At 38.6% G+C, this 27,759-nt stretch overlaps 2 protein-coding genes across 3 annotated transcripts in view; one reads left to right on the top strand and one right to left on the bottom strand.

Moving 5' to 3' along the window:
• Nucleotides 1-15,077, top strand: part of PPP3R1 (protein phosphatase 3 regulatory subunit B, alpha) — a 69,999-nt gene extending 54,922 nt beyond the window's left edge. Inside the window, exons 1-5 of one of the 2 annotated variants that reach the window (XM_019440428.2) lie at nt 5,105-5,144; nt 5,311-5,487; nt 7,429-7,488; nt 8,634-8,818; nt 12,954-15,077. In XM_019440428.2, coding sequence (XP_019295973.1) covers nt 5,120-5,144; nt 5,311-5,487; nt 7,429-7,488; nt 8,634-8,818; nt 12,954-13,001 — 495 coding nt within the window. In that variant the 5' untranslated portion in view covers nt 5,105-5,119 and the 3' untranslated portion in view covers nt 13,002-15,077. Of the gene's footprint in view, nt 1-5,104; nt 5,145-5,310; nt 5,488-7,428; nt 7,489-8,633; nt 8,819-12,953 lie in introns of those variants that run through there. The other variant, XM_019440421.2, reaches the window with a different exon arrangement.
• A 1,108-nt stretch (nt 15,078-16,185) lies between these two features.
• On the bottom strand, nt 16,186-27,737 carry PNO1 (partner of NOB1 homolog). The gene is made up of 7 exons (XM_019440348.2): nt 27,461-27,737; nt 27,073-27,222; nt 23,144-23,227; nt 22,901-22,961; nt 22,542-22,659; nt 17,176-17,246; nt 16,186-16,522 (listed from the first exon to the last, which is right to left on the bottom strand). The coding sequence occupies exons 1-7, from the start codon at nt 27,665-27,667 to the stop codon at nt 16,455-16,457; spliced, it is 759 nt and encodes a 252-aa protein (XP_019295893.1). The 5' UTR covers nt 27,668-27,737; the 3' UTR covers nt 16,186-16,454.
• Nucleotides 27,738-27,759: the final 22 nt, after the last annotated feature.

Raw genomic sequence — 27,759 nt, 5'->3', positions numbered from 1 at the left:
TTCCTCAAAAGGTTAAAAATAGAACTGCCCTACAGTAATTGCATTATTGGGTATCAACCCCCAGAATACAAAACACTAATTCAAAGGGATACATGCACCCCTGTTTATAGCAGTATTATTTACAATAGCTAAATTATGGAAGGAGCCCTAAGTGTCCATTGATAGATGAGTGGATAAAGAAGAGATGGTATGTATATACAGAGGAATACTGTTTGGCTAAAAAAAAATGAAACCTTGCCATTTGCACAACATAGATGGAGCTAGAGAGTATAATGCTAAAAGAACTAAGTGAGAGAAAGACATCTGATTTCACTTATATGTGGAATTTAAGAAACAAATGAGCAAGGGGAAAAAAAGACCAAGAAACAGATTCTTCACTGTAGAGAAGCAGAGAGAATGTAGGTGGGTTGATGGGTGAAATAGGTGATGGAGATTAAGGAGGGCACTTGTCTGTGATGAGCCCTGGGTGATGTATGGAATTGTTGAATCACTGTATTGTACACCTGGAACTAATATACCACTATGTTAACTATACTGGAATTAAAAACTTAAAAAATATCTTAATGCAAAAAATAAAATTTACTGTAGCAAAATGAGCTCTCTAAAAGCAGATTCTTAATTATTATTTTGTGTTAATGAGATTCTTGAAATCACTTGTTAAAATGAGTAACCATCTAGATTTCACCTTTATTCCTGAGTATAGTCAGGGTGCATTGATCTTCAATAAGGTCTCAACAGTTTAATTTGGTGTTTTCTGTGTAAGCAATCCATCAATTCCTTATTAATAACTTTATATTTCATAAACTCAGACAAAAAAATCCAGCTTTTAATGTCTTCCTTAAATATTAGAGAATGATACAATTACTTTATAAGATTCTTTATTTTAGTGCTTTGTAATAAATTGACTATGTAGGCTTTTTCAACTACTAAAAGTGATAGTCCTTCCAAAGGCGTCCTTACAAAAAGTAGAAAAATAACGAGTTTTAACTTGGCAAAACATATGAAAGAGAGTATCTCTGAGTCACAAGATGAGTCAAGAGGGTGAGGTTTGTTTTTTCCCCCCCTTGTCCATCTGTTTTAAGGGAGTAGGAAAAATCTTTGATCAAAGTTGCTACCAAAAGTTGGAATTTGTTCTTTAGTATTTGACTTGTACCAAGTGCAGATCTGAAACGTTTAATGGTACTACCAAGATGGGTTTAATCTACTTCAGAGATCTGTGCCTAATTTGTAGGAGATTGGTGTATGCTGATACTTCAAGAATCGAGATTCTGTTTCATGCTTTAGCACACATTTAATCCTGCAACACATCTGGTCTACAACGCTGGCAAGTGGAAGTGCTGAATAACTGCTTCTCTGGTGACAGTAATGACCAAATTCATCACTTTGTTCCATACCTAAAATAACTATTTTTATTTACCATTTGTTGTTGAAAGCTAGCTTTCTTAGATTTTGGCTTTAAAAGATATTTATGGCATTGCCTTCCATGTTAACCATTTAAAAATACTGGAATTATTTAGTATAGATTCCTCCAGTTGTTCAGCTAGCCTCAGAGTACTGAGTAATCTAGTCTGTGTCTTACTTATTATTGTAATAGGCAGGAAGGAAGGGACAGAAAGGAGGAAATAAATGGGTGGTTGGAGAATAGATATTGCCTACTTTCAAATTACACTGTCTTCCTAAAGTAAATCCCAAGGTGAGTTTTGGCTGCGTGGGGTATGTGCAAATGGTGGTGAACAGAAGATTAGATAGAGGTCATTCCCTCCATGTTTTATTTCTGGGGCTTTTTAAAAAGCCATTTGTCACTGGCACATTGCTTTGCCTTTAAGGAAAGTTGTAACTACTCATCCAGAATAGGTATCAACTATTTTGTAATATTTCACAAGCTATTTAAAGCAAAAGACAGAAAATGTCTTTTAAAATATTGTTTTAAGGGGCACCTGGGTGGCTCAGTCCGTTGTGTCTGACTTCAACTCAGGTCACGATCTCGCGGTCCGTGAGTTCGAGCCCCGCGTCGGGCTCTGGGCTGATGGCTCAGAGCCTGGAGCGTGCTTCCGATTCTGTGTCTCCCTCTCTCTCTGCCCCTCCCCCCATTCATGCTCTGTCTCTCTCTGTCTCAAAAATAAATAAACGTTAAAAAAAAAAATTAAAAAAAAAAATGTTTTAAGGGCTTGTGCCAGAGAATGAGTTAGTGATACTCATAACTACAGGATATACAGTTAATTCCCCCCATTTTTTAAAGATTTTTTTTTTAATGTTTATTTTTGAGAGAGCAAGCAAGTGGGGGAGGGACAGAGAGAGAAGGAGAGAATCCCAAGCAAGCTCCATGTTGTCAGTGCATAGCCTGGTGCGGGGCTTGAACTCACGAACCACGAGATCGTGACCTGAGCTGAGACCAAGAGTCAGACGTTTAACCAACTGAGCCACCCAGGCACCCCAGTCTCTCCCCTTTTTAAATCAGAAATTGGTACGAGTCTCATGATCAGAGAGTTCAGGGAAGGACATTCCAGCAGAGGGTATATAAGGAAATGGAGGCATGAACTTTATGCTATAGAAGAATTGTGCCAAGAGCATTGTAGCTAAAGTAAAGATGGGGAAGAGAAGGATGGAAATTTAAATTGAGGCTAAATATTGTCAAGGGCTTTAGACTTTGTATCCTGAGCGTGTTAGAAAGCCACTACACATTTTTAAGCATGAGAGCTAGCAATTTGGCTGAATGTGATTTTTAGAAAGATTACTGTTGGCAGTGTAAAGAAATATATTTGATTTATGATTCATCTTTATTAATATTCCTTGTTCATCTGTCAAGACTGGAATGCTTCTGGATTAGTGGGGTTTTCCAGGTAATTGAAGATAGTCCTTCACCTTGCTTTCAGTTTCAGAATGTGACTTTATAAAACTGTTATCATGTTTATATCATAGCATTAGTAAATGGAATCTAACAGTTTCTATAAGTATTATGGCACTACATTTCTGCCTTTGCTCTTTCCAATTAATGGTACACTCTAGAGTTACTCTAAATGAGATGCTGTTTGGAGACACATTGTCTTTCCTTTTCCACTTACAGTGTATTTTAGTCATCCATTATGTTCAGTTTCCTCATCACCTTTTCTGGTTTGTGGTTGTAAGGCAAAATTAAGATTACTGGAGAAAGTTAACTCATCCTTGGTATGGAGAGGGAGAGTAGCTTTCAGCAAAAACTATGAACTTGGAGAAACTGTTCTGAAAGATCCGCTGATTGGTGTCCAGTAGGTTAAGTTGAGTTTTACTCTAAATTCTGATGGCATTTTGATGAGTAAGTTTTAAATCTGAAACACTTAGAATTAAAACTCATTTAAAACATTTATTGAGCACCTTTTATATGCAGTGTACAGAACACCAGTGAAAGGTCATGGACTCTGGTCTGAGGTGGGGAAGACAGGTAAATAAATGAAAAGCATTTAAGGGACTTAAGGTTTATTAAATTTTCCTCCCAGGAGTGAGGATATCCAGTTTCATCATGGAAAATAAGAAAATAAGGTTTATTTGAACAGTTGCTTTTATCATCTGTTCATTAAAGAATAAAAGGGACAAAAAAAGGTTATTTGTAGTTGATGTGTTTATGAGGTGCGTATTTCAGTTTTGATTGGATTATTGTAGGTATATATGTGTGTTTTGCTATTTGAAGCAATGTTCAGTTGAATCATTAACATAAAGGCATTTCTGTTACAGTAAAATGTATGTATTGAAAACCTCAAATGCTGCAGAATCACATGTTGGGAAAGTATGGTTTGGGTAGACTCAAGTATGCAGCTTTGTAGCAGAGTACTTAGAAAACGATCACGGTCTTGAAAACTTTAGCATAAATAACCTCTGGCGTTTGTATTAAGCACCATAGCTATTCATTTATTAGCCTTAAACTAGGACTCGAGCTTCCTATTTTGGACCTTCCTCCAGGTCCTTGAGGGCAGCTGCTTTAGCAGAAACTAATTTTGTAAAAATTAAATAATGAGTCATGGTACAGTCCCTTTGTTAAATGCTTTTTGAGGCTTGGTGGTGGGAGAGGTGGAGAGATGAGGAATTATCTTTGCAGCTGGTTCATTTGTACCCTTTTCACCATAGAACAGTGTTGGAAAGACTTTTGAAGTTCCTGAATCTACTAAACTTGCTGTTTTCTGTAAAGGAAGGCATTTGTTTTCACCTTTTTTCTTAAGATTTTATTTTATTAAGACTTGTTCTTTGAGAAAACTTGTCCACTTTTTCCCTTCAGAACGAACTAGGAAAAATCCCTATGAACCAGTGACATTTCTGTGCTCTGTTAACTCACAAACCAGCTCTTATGACTTCCTTTACCAGCTGCATATGAACTACTTCATATTAGAGCAGCATCTGGTAGTTAGTTGTATCGTCTGTACTTTGTAGTGCAGATACAGTTTTTATTTCACTTTAACATAATTTTATATTTAAAAAATCTTTAACTTTTAAGTTCTTATAGTGAGAATGCCATATATTTGAACTTTCAAGAAGCTTGCAGTCTCGGTCTCTAATACTGTGGGCCATAATACATGTATACCCATGGGCAGCATAACATTTGACTTAATTTTCTTTTAATATATTTGTATTATTTCTGTTACCAAGATTAAAATTATTTGTATGAATTTGATTTCTTAAAGGAATGAAGACAGTAATGTAATTTAGAAGAAAAAATCTTTCAAGAATGCATATGCATATTAGAGACTGGATACTGAATTTTTACAGAGTAATTACAAACTAATGCAAACATTTCTTAAGTGAATTTTGTTAGCTGTGGTTCTTTTGGTTAAAAAACATAAAAGCGGTATTTTATTTGCTCATACTTGCTAGGAGTATCTCTGGAAGAATACTCAAGAAACTGGCAACATTGCCTCTAAGGAGGGGAATTGGATATCTACAGGGTGGGATAGGAGGGAGGCTTTAATTTTGAACCATGAATAGTTCAAACCATGAACTATTAGAAAGAAATCAAACTTGAAAAAAATAAGTGAAAGATGCTTTGGTACAGAACAGAGATTGATTTAGCCTGCCTAGTAGGAATCACCTGACTCCATGATCAGCTTAGCATTGCAATCCTATAATATCTTGGTGCGTATACAGTTTGTATGTTATGGCAGGGGCAGGCAAACAAAAAGGTAACCAAATAAAAATACTATGTACTTTTCTGTTATAGGCAATTAACCAATAGAATATGTAACTTTTAATTAAACTCAAACTTTGATTAAGTGCTGGATTTTTTTCCCATATAATTCTCATAAAATCATTTTGTAAATCTTGCCACCTCTTTTGGTTTGTTTTTAGTTGATGCTGATGAAATTAAAAGGCTAGGAAAGAGATTTAAGAAGCTCGATTTGGACAATTCTGGTTCTTTGAGTGTGGAAGAGTTCATGTCTCTGCCTGAGTTACAACAGAATCCTTTAGTACAGCGAGTAATAGATATATTTGACACAGATGGGAATGGAGAAGTAGACTTTAAAGGTAAGAAAGTTTTTTAATTTAACAAGTTAGGTAATCTATAACTAGTCTTACAGTTCTGTGTATGAAAATGTCTGAAAATTTAGTTTTTTAAAAATGTGTTTATTGGTGATCTTATAATAATAATGTTAAATTCTTGAAACGTGTGGTATATGAACCTTAATGAACTAATAAGTAAAAGATCTTTTACCGCTTGGTTCATATATGATCAAATTTATTTCCTTTGTTTTTGGAAAATTAATCTTATTTTGGGAAACATAATGTTAGAACTGCATTTTTAGAAACTTTATTTAAAGAATGAGACTTACACTAAGCAATAAAAAATAAACTAGTAATAAGGAGATGAGCATTTTACACAGGATTATTTTAATCTAGAATTTTACATAAAACAATAGTGATTTTGCTAATATTACCATGGTACATAATTTTATATTTGATTCTATACTTTGTCATCAACAGACTTTGTTATTTTAGTTCCAGGAACTGAGTTTTAAGTGAAGGAGGATCTAAAACAGATTTTATGATAGATTTATTTTTTTTTTTTTAATTTTTTTTCAACGTTTTTTATTTATTTTTGGGACAGAGAGAGACAGAGCATGAACGGGGGAGGGGCAGAGAGAGAGGGAGACACAGAATCGGAAACAGGCTCCAGGCTCCGAGCCATCAGCCCAGAGCCTGACGCGGGGCTCGAACTCACGGACGGTGAGATCGTGACCTGGCTGAAGTCGGACGCTTAACCGACTGCGCCACCCAGGCGCCCCATAGATTTAATGTTAAACAGGCAGTGAAGAAAAATGATCATTTTCACGAGGCTTCCAACACTTTATTTAAATGAGTCTGAATTTTGGGGCCAGAAATTCAAAATTATTTTTGTTCTGGCAAAACAGTCGGGGGGTGCTTGCTGGCTCAAGAGCATGAGACTTCGATCGTGAGATCGTGAGTTCAAGCCCCACACTGGGCAGAGAAAATTACTTAAATAAATGGAAGAAACAAAACAATGTATAATCTTTTTTTTAATACTTGTAAGATTTTGTGTTTTTTAAATATTTTTATTTTATGTTTAAATGTTTATTTTTGAGAGAAAGAGAGCAAGCAGGGAAGGTGCAGAGAGAGGCGGACAGAGGATCCTAAGTGGGCTCTGCAGCTGACACATAGAGAGCCTGATGTGGGGCTCAAACTCCTGAACTGTGAGACCTCGACCTGAGCTGCAGTTGGACACTCAAGCAAACTGAGACACCCAGGCGCCCCAGGATTTTGTTTTTAAGTCATCTCTGCACCCAGTATGGGGCTCCAGCTTACAACCTTGAGACCAGGAGTCACATGCTCTGCCTACTGAGCCAGCCAGGTGCCACTGTGATCTTTTAAAAAACCCCTCTTTTATAGTTACATTCCAAAAAGAAAGAGTTAAATAGCTTAAAGAATTGTTTTTTAGTGGTAAGCTGTGTGTTACTTAAGAAATATTGCTCAGGGGCACCTGGGTGGCTCAGTTGAGTGTCCGACTTCAGCTCAGGTCATGATCTTGCGGTCTGTGAGTTCGAGCCCTGCATCAGGCTCTGTGCTGACAGCTCAGAGCCTGGAGCCTGCTTCGGATTCTGTGTCTCCCTCTCTCTCTGCCCCTCCCCTGCTCATGCTCTGTCTCTCTCTCTCAGTCAAAACTAAATAAAACATTAAAAAAAAAAAATTAAAAAAAAAATGCTCAAATTGATTTGACCTTAGAGAACTGAAAGTTTGGATATTTAAAAAAATACATAGAACCTTGTTTGTTGAAATTTCAAATTCAGCACTTTCAGTTTAAAACACTGCTTTGTAATATTTTCTTTTGCAGCAAAAAAAAATATTCTTTTATGGATATGTTAAGTTTTTGTGTGTGGAGGGGTATTATGTATTTTCCTATATTAAAAAAATGAAACTTCTGATTTGTAAACACTTTCTGTTCTTATTCAGAATTCATTGAGGGAGTCTCTCAGTTCAGTGTCAAAGGAGATAAGGAACAGAAGTTGAGGTGTAAGTATTTTTCTTAACTGAATTTATTCTTCCTCTTATACCACTACTACCCCATACTACATTATAAACTCCTTTTTTAAAAATATTCTAAAAGATGACTTTTTCTAGATTCTTAGTATATGTAACAGAAATTGTATATTCTGGAGAAAATCCTTTTAGGCTCTTTGCAACTAGTATATTCTAATGATGTCATTGTTGCTTTTTAGTTGGATAGAAAGAAAACAATTTCCTTCTAGTGAAAACAGCTATATAAACTGCTTGTCTTGGATAAGAGATTTGTTGATGAAAGTGGGAAGAAATGTTCTAATGTCATTAGGTGAACTTAGTTTATATACATATTTAGCCAGAAGTCCACTCTTTTGGTTTATGTAGGCACCCTCTATCACAGTGAACATCTGGACCTTTGTAAGTTATTCAGCTCTTAGACATTTTATTCAGTAATAGTTCTCTGAGGCACAGGATATATGCAAACATCTTTTGTAAATGAACTCTTAATATAAATGAGAATAACAGTAATAGCAATTGAACTTTTGCCATGTTTCAGACACTGTTCTAAGCAATTTTTTACATGCATTATATGCCAGTTATAAAGTATTCTATAAAGAACCTGGGAAGTTGGAACTGTTATTAGTCCCAATTTTATGTACAGAAACTGAAGCTTAGCAAGGTTAAATAACTTTCCTTTAGGTATGCTAATTGGCCCAAGCACTCTTGACTCCAGAGCCCATACTTTTTTTTCTTTATTTTTAATTTTTTAATGTTTATTTATTTTAGAGACAGAGAGAGACAGAGCATGAATGGGGGAGGGTCAGAGAGAGAGGGAGACACAGAATCTGAAACAGGCTCCAGGCTCTGAGCTGTCAGCACAGAGCCCGACACGGGGCTCAAACTTACAGACCGTGAGATCATGACCTGAGCCGAAGTCGGACGCTTAACCGACTGAGCCACCCAGGCGCCCCAAGAGCCCATACTTTTAACCAGCTGTGTAACTGCCCCTAGAGGCAAGATCAAATGTGAGAAGGAGCCATCTTCATAGTTATAATTCTAGACTAGATGTTTGACAACTCACTGTTTTCTTCTTCATTGAAGGTATTTACTTGTGATTGCCTTACAACTGCCATTGATTTTCCTTACTCTTTTTTTAGTTGCTTTCCGTATCTATGACATGGATAAAGATGGCTATATTTCCAACGGGGAACTCTTCCAGGTGCTGAAGATGATGGTGGGGAACAATCTGAAAGATACACAGTTACAGCAAATTGTAGACAAAACCATAATAAATGCAGATAAGGATGGAGATGGAAGAATATCCTTTGAAGAATTCTGTGCTGTGAGTACAAAAGAGCTGGTTCTTCAAAAGTTAGGTTTTAAAAGCATTTATAAAACTACTTAATAGAGAGTTCCTTATACTTATTTGCCCTAGAAATTTATATACAGTATTTGATTTTACCTAATTGCCCATATTCAAAGTTTTGAAATATTCCTTATGGTAACTGTTAATAACTAACCATTATTATTCTCAAGAATTCCTGTTCCCAGTGATTATCTGGTAACACACCCTAATGCTAGTACCATTTTACTCATACTAGTAACTTTTACTTATTGTTAGTAGTCCCCCACATTACAAACAGGGCATATTCTTAAGGTTCATTTAAAAATAAATATGTTTGAAAACACTTGTGGAGGGTAGGTGTTGATGCGGTTTCAGCTAGGAATCCAGAAGTTTGGCTTCATGAGGACAACAGAAGTGGAGTGCCTATGCATGTTAGACTCATCAGCTAGGCAGTGTAAATGGTGATTCCTCCCCTGTCCCCTCTCCCAAGCTACTGATGGATTTGCCACCACTCAGTGCTTCCAAACAGGAACATGCTAGCCGCTCAGCTTCTTTCTCTACTTTGCCAAAGCAAAGATACTAGCCTTTTGATACATATAATAAGGAGTTTTAACTGCAAGCTAGAAAGACCAGAGAATCCAGAGGAGAGGCGAAGAGAACAAAGAAAAAAGTTTTAAAGTTTTTCAGTTACGATTGGATGCTACTGTGGCAAGATTTCCTTCCTCCCTTTTCATTTTTTATTTAGACCATACAAGAAAAAACTAATGACTGCTTGTGTGTCATGTAAGGACTAAAGTTGTTACTGTGGCATTGAAGTAGAAGTTCACATTATCCTTTAAGTAGCTTCCTTGATCTCAAGGGAATACTGTGTGCATGCTGTTTCAAAAAGTAGGGTGATGCTCTAAAATTGAAAGAACAGACTGGGTCTTTTTGGAAGAGGGTTAGGCTTGAGATTGGAGACTTTGTTGCCTGGTAGTACTGCTGGGAGGGTTTATGTTACTCCTCTGTTTCTTCTTTACCAAAGATCACGGAAAGACTTGTGTGGAATGTGGTCAGATTGTGCCGTGGGACCAGGCTGGTCATGTCAGCATAGATAGCCAGTTTTCAAAAGAAGGAAAGAAATGAAATTCAGGGGTGCCTGGGTGGCTCAGTCAGTTGAGCATCTGACTCCTGATTTCAGCTCATGTCATGATCTCACAGTTCAGGAGATGGAGCCCTGTGCTGGGTTCTGCGTGGCTCCAGCAGCGCAGAGCCTGCTTGGGATTCTTTCTCCCTCTCTCTCTGCCCCTCCTCTGTTCACACCTGCACTCTTTCAAAATAAATAAACATTAAAAAAAAAAAAAAATCCTGAGCATTGAGGGAACAAAGCAAAAATGGAAAACTCTTGCCTACAGTGATGTGAGATGTATATAGATGAAGATTCCATTTAGTAAATATAAAAATGTAAGTTGAAATTACACATAAATTGTTTGTCATTGGAAGAAAATTAAAATGCGTATGATGCTGTTTACACTGAAGACATAAGCTGTGCTTTGAGTTTATTTCCAGTATTTGATAAATTGCTTTCGTATTTTTGAGGAGTGTATTTTGGGGATGGAGAAAAACTTTTGTGTTTTCAACCCAACTTCTCTGAACATTGATCAAGTCCATAACTTTGGCTTCATTGAGTCCTTTTTATTCTGATTTCTCAAGCTATAGCAGTAAAGAGATGGGAAGTTACTTTAAAAGATCACATGCTTGTCTCCCTCCTTTAAAAATTTCAGAATACTTATACAAAGAAAATAGAAACAATTGATGACAGTGTTAAAGTTGGCAGGCTGAGCTGAATGCTTGTACAGCTGACCCTTGAAAAACATGGGTTTGAACTGCACATGTCCTTATATGCTATTTTTTTTCAGTGAAGTACTGCACGTTTTTTTTGTGTTAATGTTTTCTTTTTTTTCTAGCTTTATTGTAAGAATGTAGTATGTAATGCATACACAAAATAGTGTTAATTGTTATTCATGAGGCTTCTGGTTAACAGTAGGCTATTAGTTAAATTTGGGGAGAGCCAAAAGTTATATGTGACTTTTTTACTGCATAGCAGGGTTGATACCTCCAACCCCTGTTGTTCAAGAGTCCGATTATTTATTTTTGCTTTCCTCTCCAAACTCCAATGAAATTAAACGGATTAAAAAGTAAAGGTTTTGAACCCACAGGACAAAGAGAATAGTAGGGAGGATAGTAAGTAGACAACTTAAAACTCTGTAAACTGACTTAATAGGAGAAAAAATGAATTCTGAGCTATCAGCTTGTAAAGCTGAGCGGCAACTTGGTATATAATGCAGAATCCCTGAAAGGCTCAGAAATTGGTAGCATAAGATAAGTGGAGGGGTGGCTCAGTTGGTTGGGCCTCTGACTTCGGCTCAGGTCATGATCTCATGGGTTGTGAGTTTGAGCCCTGCATCGGGCTGTGCTGACAGTTTAGAGCCTGGAGCCTGATTCTGTGTCTCATTCTTTCTCTGCCCCTCCCCCACCTGTGCTGTCTCTCAAAAATAAATAAATGTAAAAAAAAATTAAGTGAAAATGGGGATAAAGGCAGGACTAAAAACAGTTGCTTGAAGTCTGTTTAAAAAGCATTCAGAACACTAGATCTCCCTACTCTGTTCAGACTCCTCCACTGTAGTGGGAGATTGGAGAGGGTGAAGTAATCTGAGTCTGGAAAACATGGGGAATAGATTGTGTGTGTGTTGGGGGGGTGGGGCGCGTGATGGTGAGTATCCAAGAGAAGGCAATGCAGGAATGTTATTTGCAGACCTGTAGGGAAATACTGAACACTACCTGAAAATCCTAAATGATTATCTCTGTGTAAAAGAAAATAGAGAACGAAGGCAGGGTAGCAAACTGCTGTTTTCATAGCAGAAGTTGTAGAACTAATTGGCTATTCAAGCTTTATTTTTGAAATAAAAACTTTAGGTTAAATTTAAAAATAATACAGATGCAGTTATACACAACAACATGGATTAATCTCAAAAACCTGTTGGGTGAAACAAGCCAGACATGAAAGAAATTTCATTTTAAAATGTACAAAAACAAACCAAACTAATCCATGTTGTTAAAGTCACAGTAGTGGGTGGGTGGGTGTGTGTGGGGGGGCGGGTAGGGCAGGAGGAAGGAGATGGCTAGTGCTGGAAGGGGGCCGCAGAAGACTGCTGAAAATGATCTGGGTGCTTAGCTACTTGGGTGTTTACACTGGGAAAATTCAAGCTATGAACATTTATGACTTACGTACTTTCCTTATGTAGGTTATATTTAATAATAATACAGGTAATTACACTTTTAGATTACCATGTCATTTATTCACTGAGATTTCTGTTAACAATTCTACATGTATTGAATGAAGCCCATGAGAAAATGTGCAGAAGTTTTTATTTGGTATTTTTATAATGCTTCTAGAATGGACTGACAAGTTGGGTTTTGAGGATAATTTTTATGCTAACATCTGGTTATTATTTAATATTAAACTACCTTAGTAGGGATTAGCAAACCAAAATGGGTCAAATCCTTCCCGTGGCCTGTTTTGTAGGTCTTTGAGCTTAGAACAGTTTTTTACATTTATTAAAAAAAAAAAAAAAAAAAATGTGGGAGAGGAAAATGCCAAGAGAAATTATATGTGGCCTACAAAGCCTGTATTACTTCTTATCTGGCCCTTTAACTTTGCCAACCATTGTCTTAGAACATAAGAAAATGCCTATTATCCTGAGAGAAAGCCCTTACCTAGAGGCAATACAGGTTTAAAAAAACCCAAACCTCAAAAGCCAGCTTCTGAAAATGATTAAAGTAGTATTGTTTTTTAAATTGTAGGGTTTTTTTTTTTTAATGTTTATTTTTGAGAGAGAGTATGAGTGGGGGAGGGGCGGAGAGAGAGGGAGGCAGAATCCGAAGCAGGCTCCAGGCTCTGAGCTGTCAGCACCAGAGCCTGATGTGGGGCTCGAACTCATGAGCTGTGAGATCATGACCTGAGCCGAAGTCGGACCCTCAACTGACTAAGCCACCCAGGAGCCCCTTAAATTGTAATTTGGTTAAGGTGGTTAGACTAGTAACAAGGAATTTTCAAACGTGGTTAAGCTTGATTTGTTCCTATCTGTTGCAGGTTGTAGGTGGCCTAGATATCCACAAAAAGATGGTGGTAGATGTGTGACTCTTTTTCTAAAGAGTACCACCCAACACTTTTGCTTTCTTCTCCATCTCTGAAGATCTGCTCAAGACGTCCAGCAATGCTCTCTGTGTATTTAAATGGAAGTATTTTTCTCTGTGAAGCCACATTTTCCAACACGAGCCTCATGAAGCCAACTAAGTGTTATTGAACTCTTATTCTCTCAATAACTCAGTGTAGCACTTTAAAGTCTGAAGGACAGCAACATGAAAAGAGCATATCAATGTGGTGAAGAAAGGGAAGGGGTTGGCTTTTTAATTTATTTTTCTTCATCTTTTATAACAAGAAAGTATCTATATATACATATGTAAATATTTATATATAGATATATGTAGCTTTCTATATGTGTAGGTTGGCTTTAATTTAATATACTTGATTCAGAAGCAAAATGATAGAGTACAAAAGTGCCAAGCAGAACATAAAACATCCTTACTTTTATTTCACACAGTTTTATATATAGATAGAAAGTTGTACAATTTGAGCCGGGTGTTAGGCCAGCTATTTTCCTTTTCCTGTGCTTTCTCCTTTGAGAGATTGACAAAGCATTTGTTAACGTCCTATTACTTACCTTAATTACATTTTTGTAACAGAGCAGTCTGTAATTTTCTTTATACCTATGAATAGATTTCCAGGGACTAGGTCTCAATGCAGCTCTGCTGCATCTCTGCCTGAGGAGAAAGTACAGAGCAGTGCTGCCGCCAAGAGCTCCTCCTTGTGTTCCGGCAGGAACCGCACCAAGCTCACGGCTGCTTCGTGGTTACTTCTGAACGAGGAGCCATTTTCCTTTCTTAAATGTCCCTGAGTTAAATGTAAGTTACCAGTTGTGGAAAGGCCGGAAGCTATCTGAGGCAATCACGATTTATTTTAAGACATTACTCAATGAAGAATACCTGAAGTAATCATGGACTACTTAGGATATCCATTCATTTGTTTCATTACATGGGTAAACAGTTTGTCATTAAACTTCTGTTTGAACCGTAAATTTCTTTTCCGTTTCAGAAGACTTAACAGTTAATCTGAAAAATTGGTGATATTTAATGTGCATGTACATATCTAAACACCCAGATTGGTGATTTAAATGGAAGAAGTCTTTTTAATCTCTGTATGCCACAGAAGAGCAAAATTGTATCAAAATTTATACCTCTCCTGTTTCTTTACCACAAGGCATAGAGAGTGCATGGTGGTTTTCTTTCTTGATTTGCCCATATTTGTAATGGATGATAACTGAAGAAATGTGTGATATAAAAGTAGTGTATCATGTTCCACCACTTGATATTATCCCTTCCCTTTTCTGCAAAGGTACTATTGGCTGGAAGAGAACATTTTGGTTAGCTTTCTAGGAAAGTAGTCTTCCCCTATGTAGTTTTTCTAGAAAACCAGTTTCATAATCATGAGTGGAAAAGGGCAGGTTGAATCAAAGTAAATGAATCTTAAATTGGGCACGCCTGCCTGCCATCGCTGTTCCTTCAACTGAGTGCTGCACATCATGGGCTCTGTCTGTGAGAGAAAAATCCCGGTGCTTGGTGTCTTTGCATGACATGGAGTTTTGCATGTAGATCAATTTAAAATGTACCTCTTGTTTACATAATTTGCATAATTTTAAAAGATAATGTTGCCAAACTTTGGAAATGTTAATGTTCAAACTGAGAATCTCCACTACATGTAACTTTCTTCCTCTGGATCAGTACGTGGCTTATAATCCCAGCCAGTGGTTTGATCTGTTCCAGTGTCAACTGCCATGTGCTCTGCTTCAAGGGGGAACTAGTCTTTTGTGAATTTTTTGTACATAAGTATTTGTTACAAATATTTTAGCAAATGCTTTCTATTTCTCTTGCTTGTGCATATCTTGGCTGGCGTTACAGAAAAATAGTGCAAACATTATTTCCTTACTGGGGAATGAGGGTTTTTTTTTTTTTTTCTTTTTCTTTTTCTTTTTTAGTGGGGGTGGGGGAGGGGTTTATGTTGAATGTTTAGTTTTTTCTTCTGCATGAAACGTCATGTTGTGGGATCTTTAGAAAACTTCATACTGTATGAATAAGAAAATAAAATATTTGAAACTTGCTTGAGTGTACTCACAGTCATCTTTGTTGGGCTCCCACAGCCATTAGGTAGTGTTTTGTCCATTAGGTAGTCTTTTTTTTTCTTTTGATTTAAAAAAAAAAATGGTAAATTGATGTTTGGTATTTGACTATAGGCCGTAAGATAAATCTGCTTTATCACTGGTTAAAAACACAAGTCATTACAAGGACCTACAAAGCCTTTCCTCATTATGCCTTTACTACTTACCCTTCTTCTGCTTCCAGCTGTCTTCGCCTCCTGTGGTTCCTGGATCTTTGGGCTTACTTCTGCTGTGGGCCTTTGTATGGTCTCCCCTGCCAGATCCTGCACAGCTAATGCCTCCAAGTCTGTTCAAATATGTCCTGGCTCCCAACGATGTTCCTGGCCATCCCACGTAAACATATTACACCCGTGTCTCCTTTACCCCCCCCCCCCTTTTTTTTCCCCCTCTTCCGTTGCATTTCCCCTCTGATGACAGAACTTACTTGGGTATTTTGTACATCTGTCTTCCCTGGTTACCGAAATAAAACGAAAACTCCACAAGGGCATTCATTTCTATTTCTGTTCATTGTTCACTGACAGCCTCACTTGTCTAGAATTCCATCTACCTCTTAGCGTTAGCTCATTAAATACTTAATGAAGGATTATTTAAACAGGCAGGCATTAGTTAAAACAACCTCTTGCATTTGCAGAACATCATAGTCTTGGTAAAAACGTTCTTTTACCATTTTTCACCTTTCCTACCTCGAAGAAATATGCCCAAACACTGGTCTGGCTACTTTAAGTGTTTATTTGAAAAATAAAGTTCTTTCTTCACCATCAACTTTGTGATGTTTTTAATTTTATAAACTACAAAATAAGTACAAAGGCTAGCTAGCCTGCCTTTGTTCACTGCAGTTATCTTTGAACTGCTGCTTCTATGATTCTAAAAAACCCACATACTACCCAGTATTAAGGGTCATGATTCAGAGCAGTTTTGTGCGATTTTTTTAATTACACTCCATAGACAAGAAATGTTTATAAATTTATAAAAAGTTATAAATTTATAAATAAGTTGATAAGTTCATACAGTACTGTTTAAACCAGAAGTTTCCCTCCTAGAAGAATCATAAACAATGCAAATCTTTTATTGAAAATGAAGTAATAAATTATAGTTAATGTGTAAGTATAGTGTGCCAAATTCAGATATGGAAATTATCCTCAAAGTTGCTGTATTACCAAACCTTTCCTTTCTGTTTATGCTTCTGGCTGTGAGAACAGAAGTGATGAAGGCTTAGAGTGACTGGAATACTCTTCACATGGTTTCTTGTGACCACATGTGGAGGAGAAGGCTTTTTCTCTAGAGTCCAAAGACAAGATAAAAAGTCTCTTGATTTGAAATCAGAACCGATCTGCTGCTCTGCTAGCCACGGCTCGGATATTGCCATAAACCTTTGATGGAGGATTTCCTGCAGAGGAAAATAAACGTTATCTCTACAAATATACCCACATACAGAAGCTACATGGAAAGCAGTCTACAACTCTAAAAAGAACATTTTCCAGTGGATTGCTCTTAAACCAACAAAAGAACTGTAAACCATACCCAGATATCCTCCAAAAACATTTTAAATCCTGAGTCAAAGGCACCAACCTGTTTCAAAAAGAAGCTGGTCAATCAGATCTGGGCACTGATGGAAAATCCCATCTAGAGCAAGCTACTACAATCCTGTAACTCTTAACAGAAGCTAACGGACTTTGCTGCACAGCTTGAAAATAGGACTAAGTGTGTCAATTAAATTGACTGATGGTGACCAGCAGCTTTTTTTTTGTTGAAACCTAAAACATGTTGCCTACTATTCTGGAAGGGCTTTTCACTGCACCTCAGGGGAAAGCAGCAAAGATTTAAGCAATATAATCCAACAAACCCTTTGTCTTCTCTAGCAAACAGAATCCAAGCAAAAATACTCCTTTTTTCTTTAGGTCCACATTTGCCAACCCCCATTTCTACTTGCTATCTTTAACATTACCCTTCACCTACACTGATTTGCAAATGTGGTTTGAGTTCTAAATTCCCTATTCTTTTCTTTCCAGAGAATACACCCAAGGAATAAATTGCTGTTACCCAGGATAAGGTTGCAAATGGCAGTTCTTGCCATCTTGATGTTTTGGAAAGAGCCAAGGATGTGAACTTTCCTGCAAGAGAGAATGTGAGACAAGTTAGCAACAAAAAGCATTTCCTTAATGAAGCCCCTAATCCAGAAACTTCGGGAAATCATGACAGATACAGATCTCTAAAGAAGGTGGTGGTGGCTGCACAACTCTAAATGCACTAAAAACCACTCTGAAGGGGAATATTATGGTATGTAAATTATATCCCAATAAAAATCAGGAAAAAAAACTTTAAGAAACCAAGAATTTAAGATTCTTAGTTAATGATGGTTACTAACAAGTGAGTGCCTTCTATGTGCTGTGTATGCCTTTATGTGTTCCCATTCATTTAAATTTTTTTTAATTTTTGAGAGAGAGGGGGGGAGAGAGACACCAGGGGAGGAATACAGAGAGAGAGGGGGAGACACAGAATCCAAAGACAGGCTCCAGGCCTGAGCTGTCAGCACAGAGCCCAATGTGGGGCTTGAACCCATGAACCGTGAGATCATAACGCAAGCCGAAGCTGGATGCTTAACGGACTGAGCCACCCAGGTGCCCCTATGTGTTCACATTTAATCCTTACAGGAGCTTTATTAGGTAATTTACTCCCATTTTACAAATGTGGAAAATTTACAAGAATTAAAAAAAAAAAACAAAAACCCTGTCCAAGATTACACACTGGCAGAGGTGGGATTATTAAGTACCCACAAATGCAAGTAACGCTGTACTTAATCAAAATATTTGGGTTTCAACTGTAAAGCTTTCTAAAGGTTATCTAAGTTTAGGGGCGCCTGGCTGGCTCAGTCAGTTAAGCGTCCGACTTCAGCTCAGGTCACGATCTCGCGGTCTGTGGGTTCGAGCCCGCGTCAGGCTCTGGGCTGATGGCTCGGAGCCTGGAGCCTGCTTCTGATTCTGTGTCTCCCTCTCTCTCTGCCCCTGCCCCGTTCATGCTCTGTCTCTCTCTGTCTCAAAAATAAATAAAACGTTTAAAAAAAAATAAAAATAAAAAAAATAAAGGTTATCTAAGTTTCTTTATTCATAGGGTCATTCAGACCCTTCTAATGGGTATTCCTGGCTGACTGACTCAAACAAGATGGACAACATAGTTTTGTCTTTTTGAGCCCATCTTTCAAAAAATAGCAGTAAACTGACACCAAAATTGGCAGTGGGAACACCAAGAGGAACCCTCTTGCCCAGACAGACTCAGGCATTTCTGAAATTGGGGTAAAAGTGAAAGTCTGTTCAAGATGATCCTCCGATTTTCTTCCCTACTCCGTGGAATCAGGCAACCACCCACTGTAACGGGCAAAATTATGGGGGTGGGGGTTGTTCCCTGGAAAAGGTAAAAGACATGATGTCTGGACCAGGGGTACCAGGTACAGTTGAAGTAGGAGTACCATGTTAAAAACAGGGGCATGTCAAAGCAAATATTTGCACACAGATTGTTGAGACCTCCAGCTGTCTTCCATAACCAGGCTTCAAAGTCTGGCAGGAAAGAGCCTGGAGAATGCTTCTCTGGGGAACCTGCCCTGCCCAATAAAAGACTAAAAGAGACATTAGGGCTTCCTCAAAGAAAACAGCCTGGCAGTAACCCTGAGTGAAGCCTACAGTCAACCAGCATTACCCCCTCAGGCCCCTGTGAGCTCAGGGCTTCCAGTCTGCTCTTTACTGCCTCACACATACGGCAAACACGGAGGATCACCAGAATCCGAGAAGACCATCTAATACAAAAAGTAGAAGTTACAACCAGCAAGGTGAAGAAAGCATTACAGAAACAGAGGCTGTGGGGAGAAAAAAGTGAAAACCGCAAAAACAAAACAAAATCAAGTCAGCAAGATCAGAAAAGCCATTTCATGTACCCATGAATCAACAGCAGGATGTTAAGAAAACTAAACATAAGGATTAGAAGACAGAGTTACAGAAAGGAATTCCAGATAGGGTGTGGGAAAAAAAAGGAAAGCCAAAACGATTCAAGAAAAAGAAATTTCTAAAATTTCATTATAGCAAATGAGTTTCTAATTTGAAAGGGTCCAGTACGATGAATAAAAACAGACCCACACTAACACATATCACTATGAAATTTCGGAACACAATGGATTAAGAAGATAGTACAACTCCCAGATAGGAAGCTAAAATAATCAGATATCAAAATGTCTTTGGACTTCTCAACAGCAACACTGAAAGCCAGGATGTAGCAATGTCTCCAGAGTTCTGAACAAACTGTATAGTTGGCCAGCAGCCAGGACATCTTCAAAACAAGATCTCAAAAAATGTTCTTCCTATGCTAATAAGCTTGCTTCTGGACTATCTACAGCACCAAAGTAAAGAGTACTCGGGGGTGGGTGAAATGAGTGAAGAGGGTCAAACAGCACAAAACAGCATATAAATTCCAGTTATAAAATAAGTCCCAGAATGTAATGTAGAGCATGTCAGCGATAGTCAATAATACTGTGCTATAAGCAAAGCTGCTGAGAGTAAATCTTAGAAATTATCACACAAGAAAAAACAAATTTGTAACTGTGTTGATGAACAGATGTTAATAGACTTACTGTGATCATTTTGCAATATATACAAGTATCAAAGAAGAAAAAAAACCCCACAAGTACTCAAAAAGAATCCAACACCAAGGGATTCAAATAGCAAAGGGGCAAAGCTGAAAGGAGAACCCAGGATGCCAGCTGGGTGCCAGGCAGAGAGGGTACCAGTGTTTCTGAAAAAGAAGGATCCAGGAGGGATTTCTCAAACGTTTGCTAAATCCAGATACACCAAGGGGAGATACAACAGCAGACAGCTTTTTAACTGAATTTTACTGAATATTAAGAAAGCACACAGGTAAGGAATTATTTTTTCAAGTGAAAACAGAATTGTAAAGGACAGAGGAATCACAGTATATCACCTGGTTCGGCTGATGATACACTGAGCAGAGATTCTGTACTCAGGGAATACTGAACACCAGTCTTACAGCACCCCCAGTTTATGGGGGACATAGGGAGAAGCAAACTGGATGTGAGAAGGCTTGAGTACAGGGGGTGGAGGTGGGGAGAGGGATGAAAGAAACCTAAATTTTCATCTTTCATGGTAGAAAGTCAACAGTGAATCTGGAAAAAAAAAATCAAGCTGGTATATAAACAAGATATTTGAAAATACGGGCATAAATAGTTTAAAATTGGCTAAAAGATTTGAAACTGGTTCCTCTGAGGAAGGGGAAATGGAAGTAGGTGGTAGAAATTTGGGGCTTGCTCATAGATGTGTATGTTTGATAAAAATAAAAATTCTTTACAATAGAGCAGAAAGATGAGGAAATAGAGAAAGCAAGAATACTTGAAGTGTGAGTAGTTGTGCTCCCAAAGTAACGAGGCAAGATCTGAATGGAATGCAGGTCTCAGGACATATAGGCAACATTATCTGCCATCTGATATACTGAATATATTTGGAATAGTTTTTAGTTTATCATGCTCACGTTATACTGTATTTTACAAGATTATCGACAACTCATCAAAAACAACATAGGTGCATGTTAGTCCACCTTACGGTTATATCATAATTAATATAAGTTGTTGAACGTGTGGATTTCCAATTAGTCTATTTATATTGAAAACTCAAGATAGTGCATTTCTTTGATTTCAGGTAGTATGCAATTCGGTTTGTAACAAAAATACAAAAACAAAAAGTTATTCAATAATAGCAACACTATTCATAATAACCCCAAACTGAAAACAGCCCAACTGTGAATGGATAAACAAAATGCAACACATCCATATAATTAGTACTTGGCAATAAAAAGGAATTACTGACACACCCAACAAAATGGAGAGACTCAAAACAGCATGCTAATTATAAGACACTATACAACAAAGACCACATACTGTGTATGTCCATTCATAGAAATTTCTAGAAAAGGCAAAACTACAACAGAAAGTAGATCAGGGACTCCTAGGTGGCTCAGTTGGTTAAGCATCAAATTTTGACTCAGGTCATGATCTCACAGTTTGTGAGTTCAAGCCCTGCATTGGGCTCTCATCAGGCTCTGTTGAGCCAGCTTCGGATCCTCCGTAAGCACCTCCCCGCCGCCCCCATCGGTACCCCTCCCCAGCTCTAACCTGGCATGCGCACTCTCTCTCACAAACAAACATAAAAAAAAAAAAAAAAAAAAGAAAGAAAGTAGATTAGTGATTGCCTGGGATGAGGTGGGATCATAGGACTACAGATCTGCCCCAAAACTCACTGAACATCATACTAATAGAGGTAATTTTGGGGGGATGTAAATCATACTGCAATAAAGCTGTTAAAAAAGCTAGTTCAATAGTGCATTTTAAGGTGACACAAATATGCTTAAAATTTAACACAACACAGTACCCATAATTTGATTACCAAATCAGTTACATTTTTAGATTTCTAAATTAACAAAGTTTTTAGGGCTACATAGGATACTTTCAAATGTGGTATACATTTCAAAACATTTTAAAATTCCTAGTTCAAAAAAAGCTTTCCTCATGGCTCCATACTCCCAACTGCAGGTTCACGTCACAAAGATCAAAATTACAATACACCTGTCTTCCAGTAAGAGGGCCACCAACGTGGTATTACCATTAACCCTCGAGTGTAAAACAGAGTCTAAAATTTAGATTCTAAATTACAGTGAGCCCTGAGTTTAGAGCAAAGACAGTATGATTTTAAATTAAAATTATTTCTGGGTTTAGCAGCAGGCAGATCCCTCCTCCTCTCAGTCAACTGCTTCGTTCCCCAACTTCATGGCATTATATAATCTGCGAGCCATCTGCCAGTAACCCCGACCCAGCACTGCAGCAGCATCAACCCCCGACAGGGCTAATCCCAGCTTGACTTCCTGCACCCTTACTTTAAGCCTGTCTCATCTTCTTTCTGTTCAGATAGCTGCTCTCTAGTTTTTCATCCAATGTGCAACACTCTCCGTCCTTTTAGGGAGGACCTTTCCATGTAATTCTAAATTATTTACAAACTATCTACATATAATTCTTTAAAAAGAAAGTCACAAGGGCATTTAAAACACCTACTCTTTGCCCTCTCCTACTGATTAAAGAGTCCCCTAAGATTCTACTGAAATCTTCATGCGTCACGTAACTTCTTTTAATAGTAATTCTAAACATTTCCTTTATTGCTGAGAAAAAAGCTAAAATTTCTAAGATCTTCTCAACCTACTTAATCTGCTTTCAAAGTAACTATGTATTTCATTCAGAACCATATACTGACAAAGATTCAGTGGCAACATAATGGATAAAATACAATCTTTATAGCTTCTTGAAACCAGCAAAAGATCAAATATAAATTATGACAATAATTTTCTCAAGATCAGATACTTACACATCAGCCAAAACTATCCGCGTCCGTGTCACATTCTCTATGGTGAATTTGGTTTTTCCTCCTTTGCCAGCGATTCTTCCTATTGCTCTTGACAGGTGGTCTCCCTTTAGGGGCTTCACTAAATGAAAGGAGCGAGACCTCAGGGGGCAAGCCATTCCAGTAGACCACCCACTCCATAATGAAGTTTAATCACTAACTAAATTTCCCTACTAAAAGACACAAAACATATATTGTGTATTTTTAAAACCTGCTAGTAATACAGGTCAAATGATGCTATTAGAAAGCTAAGAGACACATACGATACAAAATCAGCAATACAAAAGTACAATAATAATAGGAAAAGACCATCATACACTCACCATCTGTAATTTCAAAGGACTCTAGGAAGAGGTCATCCAACCTAATGAGGGCAACTGCATCCTACAACATAAAAATAAATGCTGTGGAGCCCTTCATTTAGATACCTGAGAATGACTATTAAGTTAAAATTCACCAACTGTAGACCTAGAAAACCCCCAAATTTTTTTTCGAAAAAGCCCAAATCCATTGAAACATTCATATTATGTTTAAGCCCCTATTTCAGATGTCATGAAATCACTCACCTCTACCTGAAACCCAAGAATAAAGGCTTTCACAAAATCAGCTGCTTTTGTCAGAGCACTAACATCCTTGGTTTCTTTACAAGTCTGTTAAAAAAAAAAAGGTACAAATTAAGATTGGAGATAATATTCCAACAAAACACGAGGACTGACCTTCCCCATTATTAAAATTTCCTTTACCACCACCCTTCCCCAATATATTCTCTACGACCCAGTTTTTGGTGATAGATCAGCACTACATTTAATTTACCCAAAATCTATAAAGAACTTATCAAACTTAACATCCAAGAAACAAACAACCCAGTTAAGAAATGGGCAGAAGACATGAATAGACACTTTTTCAAAGAAGACATCCACGTGGCTGACAAGATACATGAAAAGATGCTCAACATTGCCCATCACCAGGGAAATACAAATCAAAACCATGATGAGATACAACCTCACACCTGTCAGAATGACTAATATTAACAATAAGAAACAACAGGTGTTGGTGAGGATACAGAGAAAGGGGAACCCTCTAGCACTCCTGGTGGGAATCAAACTGGTACAGCCACTCTGGAGAACAGTATGGAGATTCCTCAAAAAACTAAAAATAGGGGCACCTGGGTGGCTCAGTCGGTTAAGCATCCGACTTCAGCTTAGGTCATGATCTCACAGTTCATGAGTTCGAGCCCTGCGTCGGGCTCTGTGCTGACAGCCTGGAGCCTGCTTCAGATTCTGTGTCTCCCTCTCTCTCTGCCCCTCCCCCACCCACACACACACACACACACACACACACACACACACACACACTCTCTCTCTCTCTCAAAAATAAACATTAAAAAAAAAAAAATCCTAAAAATAGAACTACCTTATGATCCAGCAAGTGTACTACTAGGTATTTACTCAAAGGATACAAAAATACATATTTGAAGGTGTACATGCACCCCAATGTTTACAGCAGCAATATCAATAATAGCCAAACTACGGAGAGAGCCCAAAGGTTCATCGACTGATAAGTGGATAAAGAAGATGTGGTATGTGTGTGTGTGTGTGTGTGTGTGTATACACACACACACACACACACACACACACACACACACACACACACACACACAATGGAAGAGGGGTGCCTGGGTGGCTCAGTAGGTTAAAACGTCTGACTCTTGATTTTAGCTCCAGTCATGATCTCACAGTTCATGAAATCTAGCCCCATGTGGGGTTCTGTGCTAACAGCGTGGAGCCTACTTGGGATTTTCTCTGTCTTTGCCCCTGTCCCACTCACACGCGTGCTCCCTCTCTCAAAATAAATAAATAAAAAAAATGGGATGGAACATTACTCAGCCATCAGAAATAATGAAATCTTGCTATTTGCAACAATGCAGACGGAGCTAGAATCTATTATGTTAAGTGAGAAAAGTCAATCAGGGAAAGGCAAAATACCATGATTTCATTCATATGTAGAATTTAAGAAACAAAACAGATGAACATATGGGAAGGGGAGGAGAGAAGAGAAGGAAACAAACCACAAGAAACTCTTAATAAATAATAGAGAACAAGTTGCCTGAGGGTTGATGGAGGGAGGTGGGTGGGAGATGGGATAGATAGGTGATGGGCATTAAGGAGGGTACTTGTTATGATGAGTACTAGGTATTGTATGAAAGTGACAAATCACAGAATTCTACTCCTGAAACCAATATTACTCTATATGTTAACTAAAATTTAAATTAAAAAATAATAACTTGCAAAACAAAATGCTCCCAGCTTTACCGCTGGGGTAGTTCCATCCTGCCAAATGACTACACTCCATGAGCGATCTCACTCTGGGGTAAACTGCAAGATTCCCTCTGGCACAGCCCAGACGCCCACACGCTGAGGGACCTCTGACCCTGGTCTATCCCGTCAATGCCCAGGCTGGTCCTCTTCTTCCTCAATGCATGCAGTCTTCCTGGGAGTTCTGATCTAATCTCCTGACTTCAACTGTCATTATATACTGATGTTTCTCAAAGCACTAACTCCACTACTAACTACCAAAAATGATTTAAGCATGGATCTTTTCCTCAAAGGCTTTACTGGATAATTGCAGAAATAGCTGCTATTCATAAAATTCCTACCACTGAAAATGACATGCATTGCAAAGGTGCTTTACATACAGCAGCTCTAACCTTCATGTCAACCTTGAGTATTAATATAAAAACCTTTACATTTGAGAAAACTAAAGTACTAAAATGTGAAAAAGGTAGAATTCCAATACAGGTCTGATTCCAAAATTGTCACTTCTATTCTCCCACACAGACTCACAATTTAGTTGAGACCACATATTTGACAAATTTAAAACTCTACAAGGTTGTGTAATGGCACATTTAAAATCAGACCCCAGTTCCAATCCTGTATGTGACCTTGGGCAAGTCCCCTTCTTGCTGCAGGTCTTAAGTTTTCTCATTTGTAAAATAAAAAGGTCAGAGTGGGAGGTCCTGAAGGCCCCCCCCCAATCAAGATTCACTTATTAGTGAATGAACTTTGACTAACATACTCTCTTTTTTTTAAATGTTTGTTTATTTTTGAGAGAGAGAGTGTGTGAGTAGGGGAGGGACAGAGAGAGAGGGAGACAGAGGATCCAAAGCGGGCTCTGTACTGTTAGCACAGAACTAACAGGGGTCAAACCCACGAGCCCTGAGATGATGACCTGGGCTGAAGTCAGATGCTTTAACCAACTAAGCCACCCAGGGGCCCCAACTAACATACTCCTTTGACCCTCAGTTTCCTCATATCTAAATGATGGGGATTTGTTAAGTACTTCACAGGGCTGTCCTAAAGGTTAATATGATGTGGTGCGTGCTAAAGCACCACTACGTTTATGGCCTCCGGCAGGACCAACAAGTGTGAGTGGAATCCAAACTAATGCTGCTGGGACATGTGACAGCCAAGCACAGCAAGAGTGTAGGCTCTGAGGAGACGACTGCAACACAGGCCAATCCTAAAGGAGAAAGCTCTTGAGCTGGATTCTGAAAGATGACTGGGATTGAGGCAGGAAAAAAAAAAGAGTACAGAGGAGAGGGCCTTCTTCAGAGAGCAAAGCCCCGATAGTATGGACATAAATATGTTCAAAGAGATGGTGAGATGAGTTAGGACTTAATTCCTACTTAAAAGGCAGGTTAGGTCAAAACACAGCTTTTGCCCTTCAGAGATTTTGAAGACACTAGGATATCATAGTAAAAGCAGTGTGGTCCGGGGCACTGGCACACAGGAAGGGGTGGTGAAAGGAGATCTAAAGCAACGAAGCAAGGGAAACCCTTAAGGAAACAAGGTGTTCTCACACAAAGCTACAAAAACCTGCATGAAAGTGACAATGAGAACAAAGAGGAGTTCTACCGCCAAGTTCTAGATTTTAAACTTTATCAACTCTTCAGAGCTGTGCATCTGCTTTACTGCATTATTCTAGCTCAACATGAGTCTATACCAGTCCTGATGACGGTATAAGAACCCTCAAAACAGAAGATAGAATTAATTTTGGTTATTGATTCTAATACGAAACTGGCACCCAGGAAAAGAAGACCAAAGTCAATATTAACTTTCAAACTGACACCATGAAATGAATATATGTGTGTGTACAAGTATGTACTTTTGTTCCTTATTTACATACTTCTGTTTATGACAACCTCTTTACTCCACCTTCTCTCATTTCAACACAGAACACATCATAAAATACATGTACAGGCATGGCCAGTATTTTGGTCTGACCTTAGGCCCACCTTATGAATTCAACTAATATACATGTTGAATGCAAACTTCAAAGACATTCAAGAAGTTCCAGCTCACCGTACTATTTTAGAAAACTGCATGACGACCGTTTAACAAAACAACTCCCACTAAGGAAAGCCTATTCACTCCTTTTCATCCCTGTAGGAGAGAGAAGCCCTAATATATTTGGAAGTGGTTGACATTCTCCTTACCCTGATCTCTACATTCCTCGATTTCAAGTTAAAGCGTATCTGAAGTCCCAAATGTTCTACAACAGGAGTAAATATCTTCATCCAGTTTTCTTTTAATGGCGTGTATCTGTTAGCTGGGACCGGAATTTTCCTTGTTTCTTCTTTCCCACTCTACAATAAAAGAATACACAACTCGGGAGATGTCTCGAAGGATGGAGATGGGCATTGCAAAATGACAGCTCTTCCCCAAAAAGATTTAATTGAACGAATTAAACTTCGTTCAGGAGAGTCGTTTCTCTAAGAACCCCACTACGGAAGAGCCCCAGCAGTTTTAACACCACCCAGAGGCCACCGGCTTGGCCCAACTTTGGCCCCGGCCTCATTCCTCACCCACGGTCCCCGCTAGTACCAGGAATCCATCCCCAGCGAGGGGCGGGAAAACGGGCCTCTTCGCGGGCCGGGCCTCCTCTGTGTCCATGCGGGCCGCGTCCCCGCCCTCCCCCGCCGCGGACAGCTGCTCAGCCTGCCGTTTCTTCGCCCGCCGGCCACCCTTGCGGGTGACTTGGGTGAAGCCGTCCTCAGCCCCCGCGCTCTGGGCCTCCATCTGAGTTTCCATCCCCAGGAATCTCCAGCCCCAACATGTGCTTCCGGCCAGAACGCGAGCACCGCTGCAATGCGCAGGCGCACCTCGCAGGGTCCGGCGTCCGC

Source organism: Panthera pardus, unplaced genomic scaffold, assembly GCF_024362965.1.
Source record: "Panthera pardus isolate Hobbes unplaced genomic scaffold, ASM2436296v1 HiC_scaffold_25, whole genome shotgun sequence".
NCBI lineage: Eukaryota > Metazoa > Chordata > Mammalia > Carnivora > Felidae > Panthera > Panthera pardus.
Note: the sequence above shows the minus strand (reverse complement) of the source record. Positions and strands in the feature narration are given on the sequence as shown.

Excerpts from the sequence above, each read along its gene's own strand:
- PNO1 (XM_019440348.2), bottom strand. The coding sequence starts at position 27,667 with ATGGAAACTCAGATGGAGGCCCAGAGCGCGGGGGCTGAGGACGGCTTC. Across the intron at positions 22,962-23,143 it reads TTCTTGGGTTTCAGGTAGAG|GATGCAGTTGCCCTCATTAG; the intron begins GTGAGTGATTTC and ends TTTATGTTGTAG. Across the intron at positions 22,660-22,900 it reads GTCCTTTGAAATTACAGATG|TGAAGCCCCTAAAGGGAGAC; the intron begins GTGAGTGTATGA and ends CCTTTCATTTAG.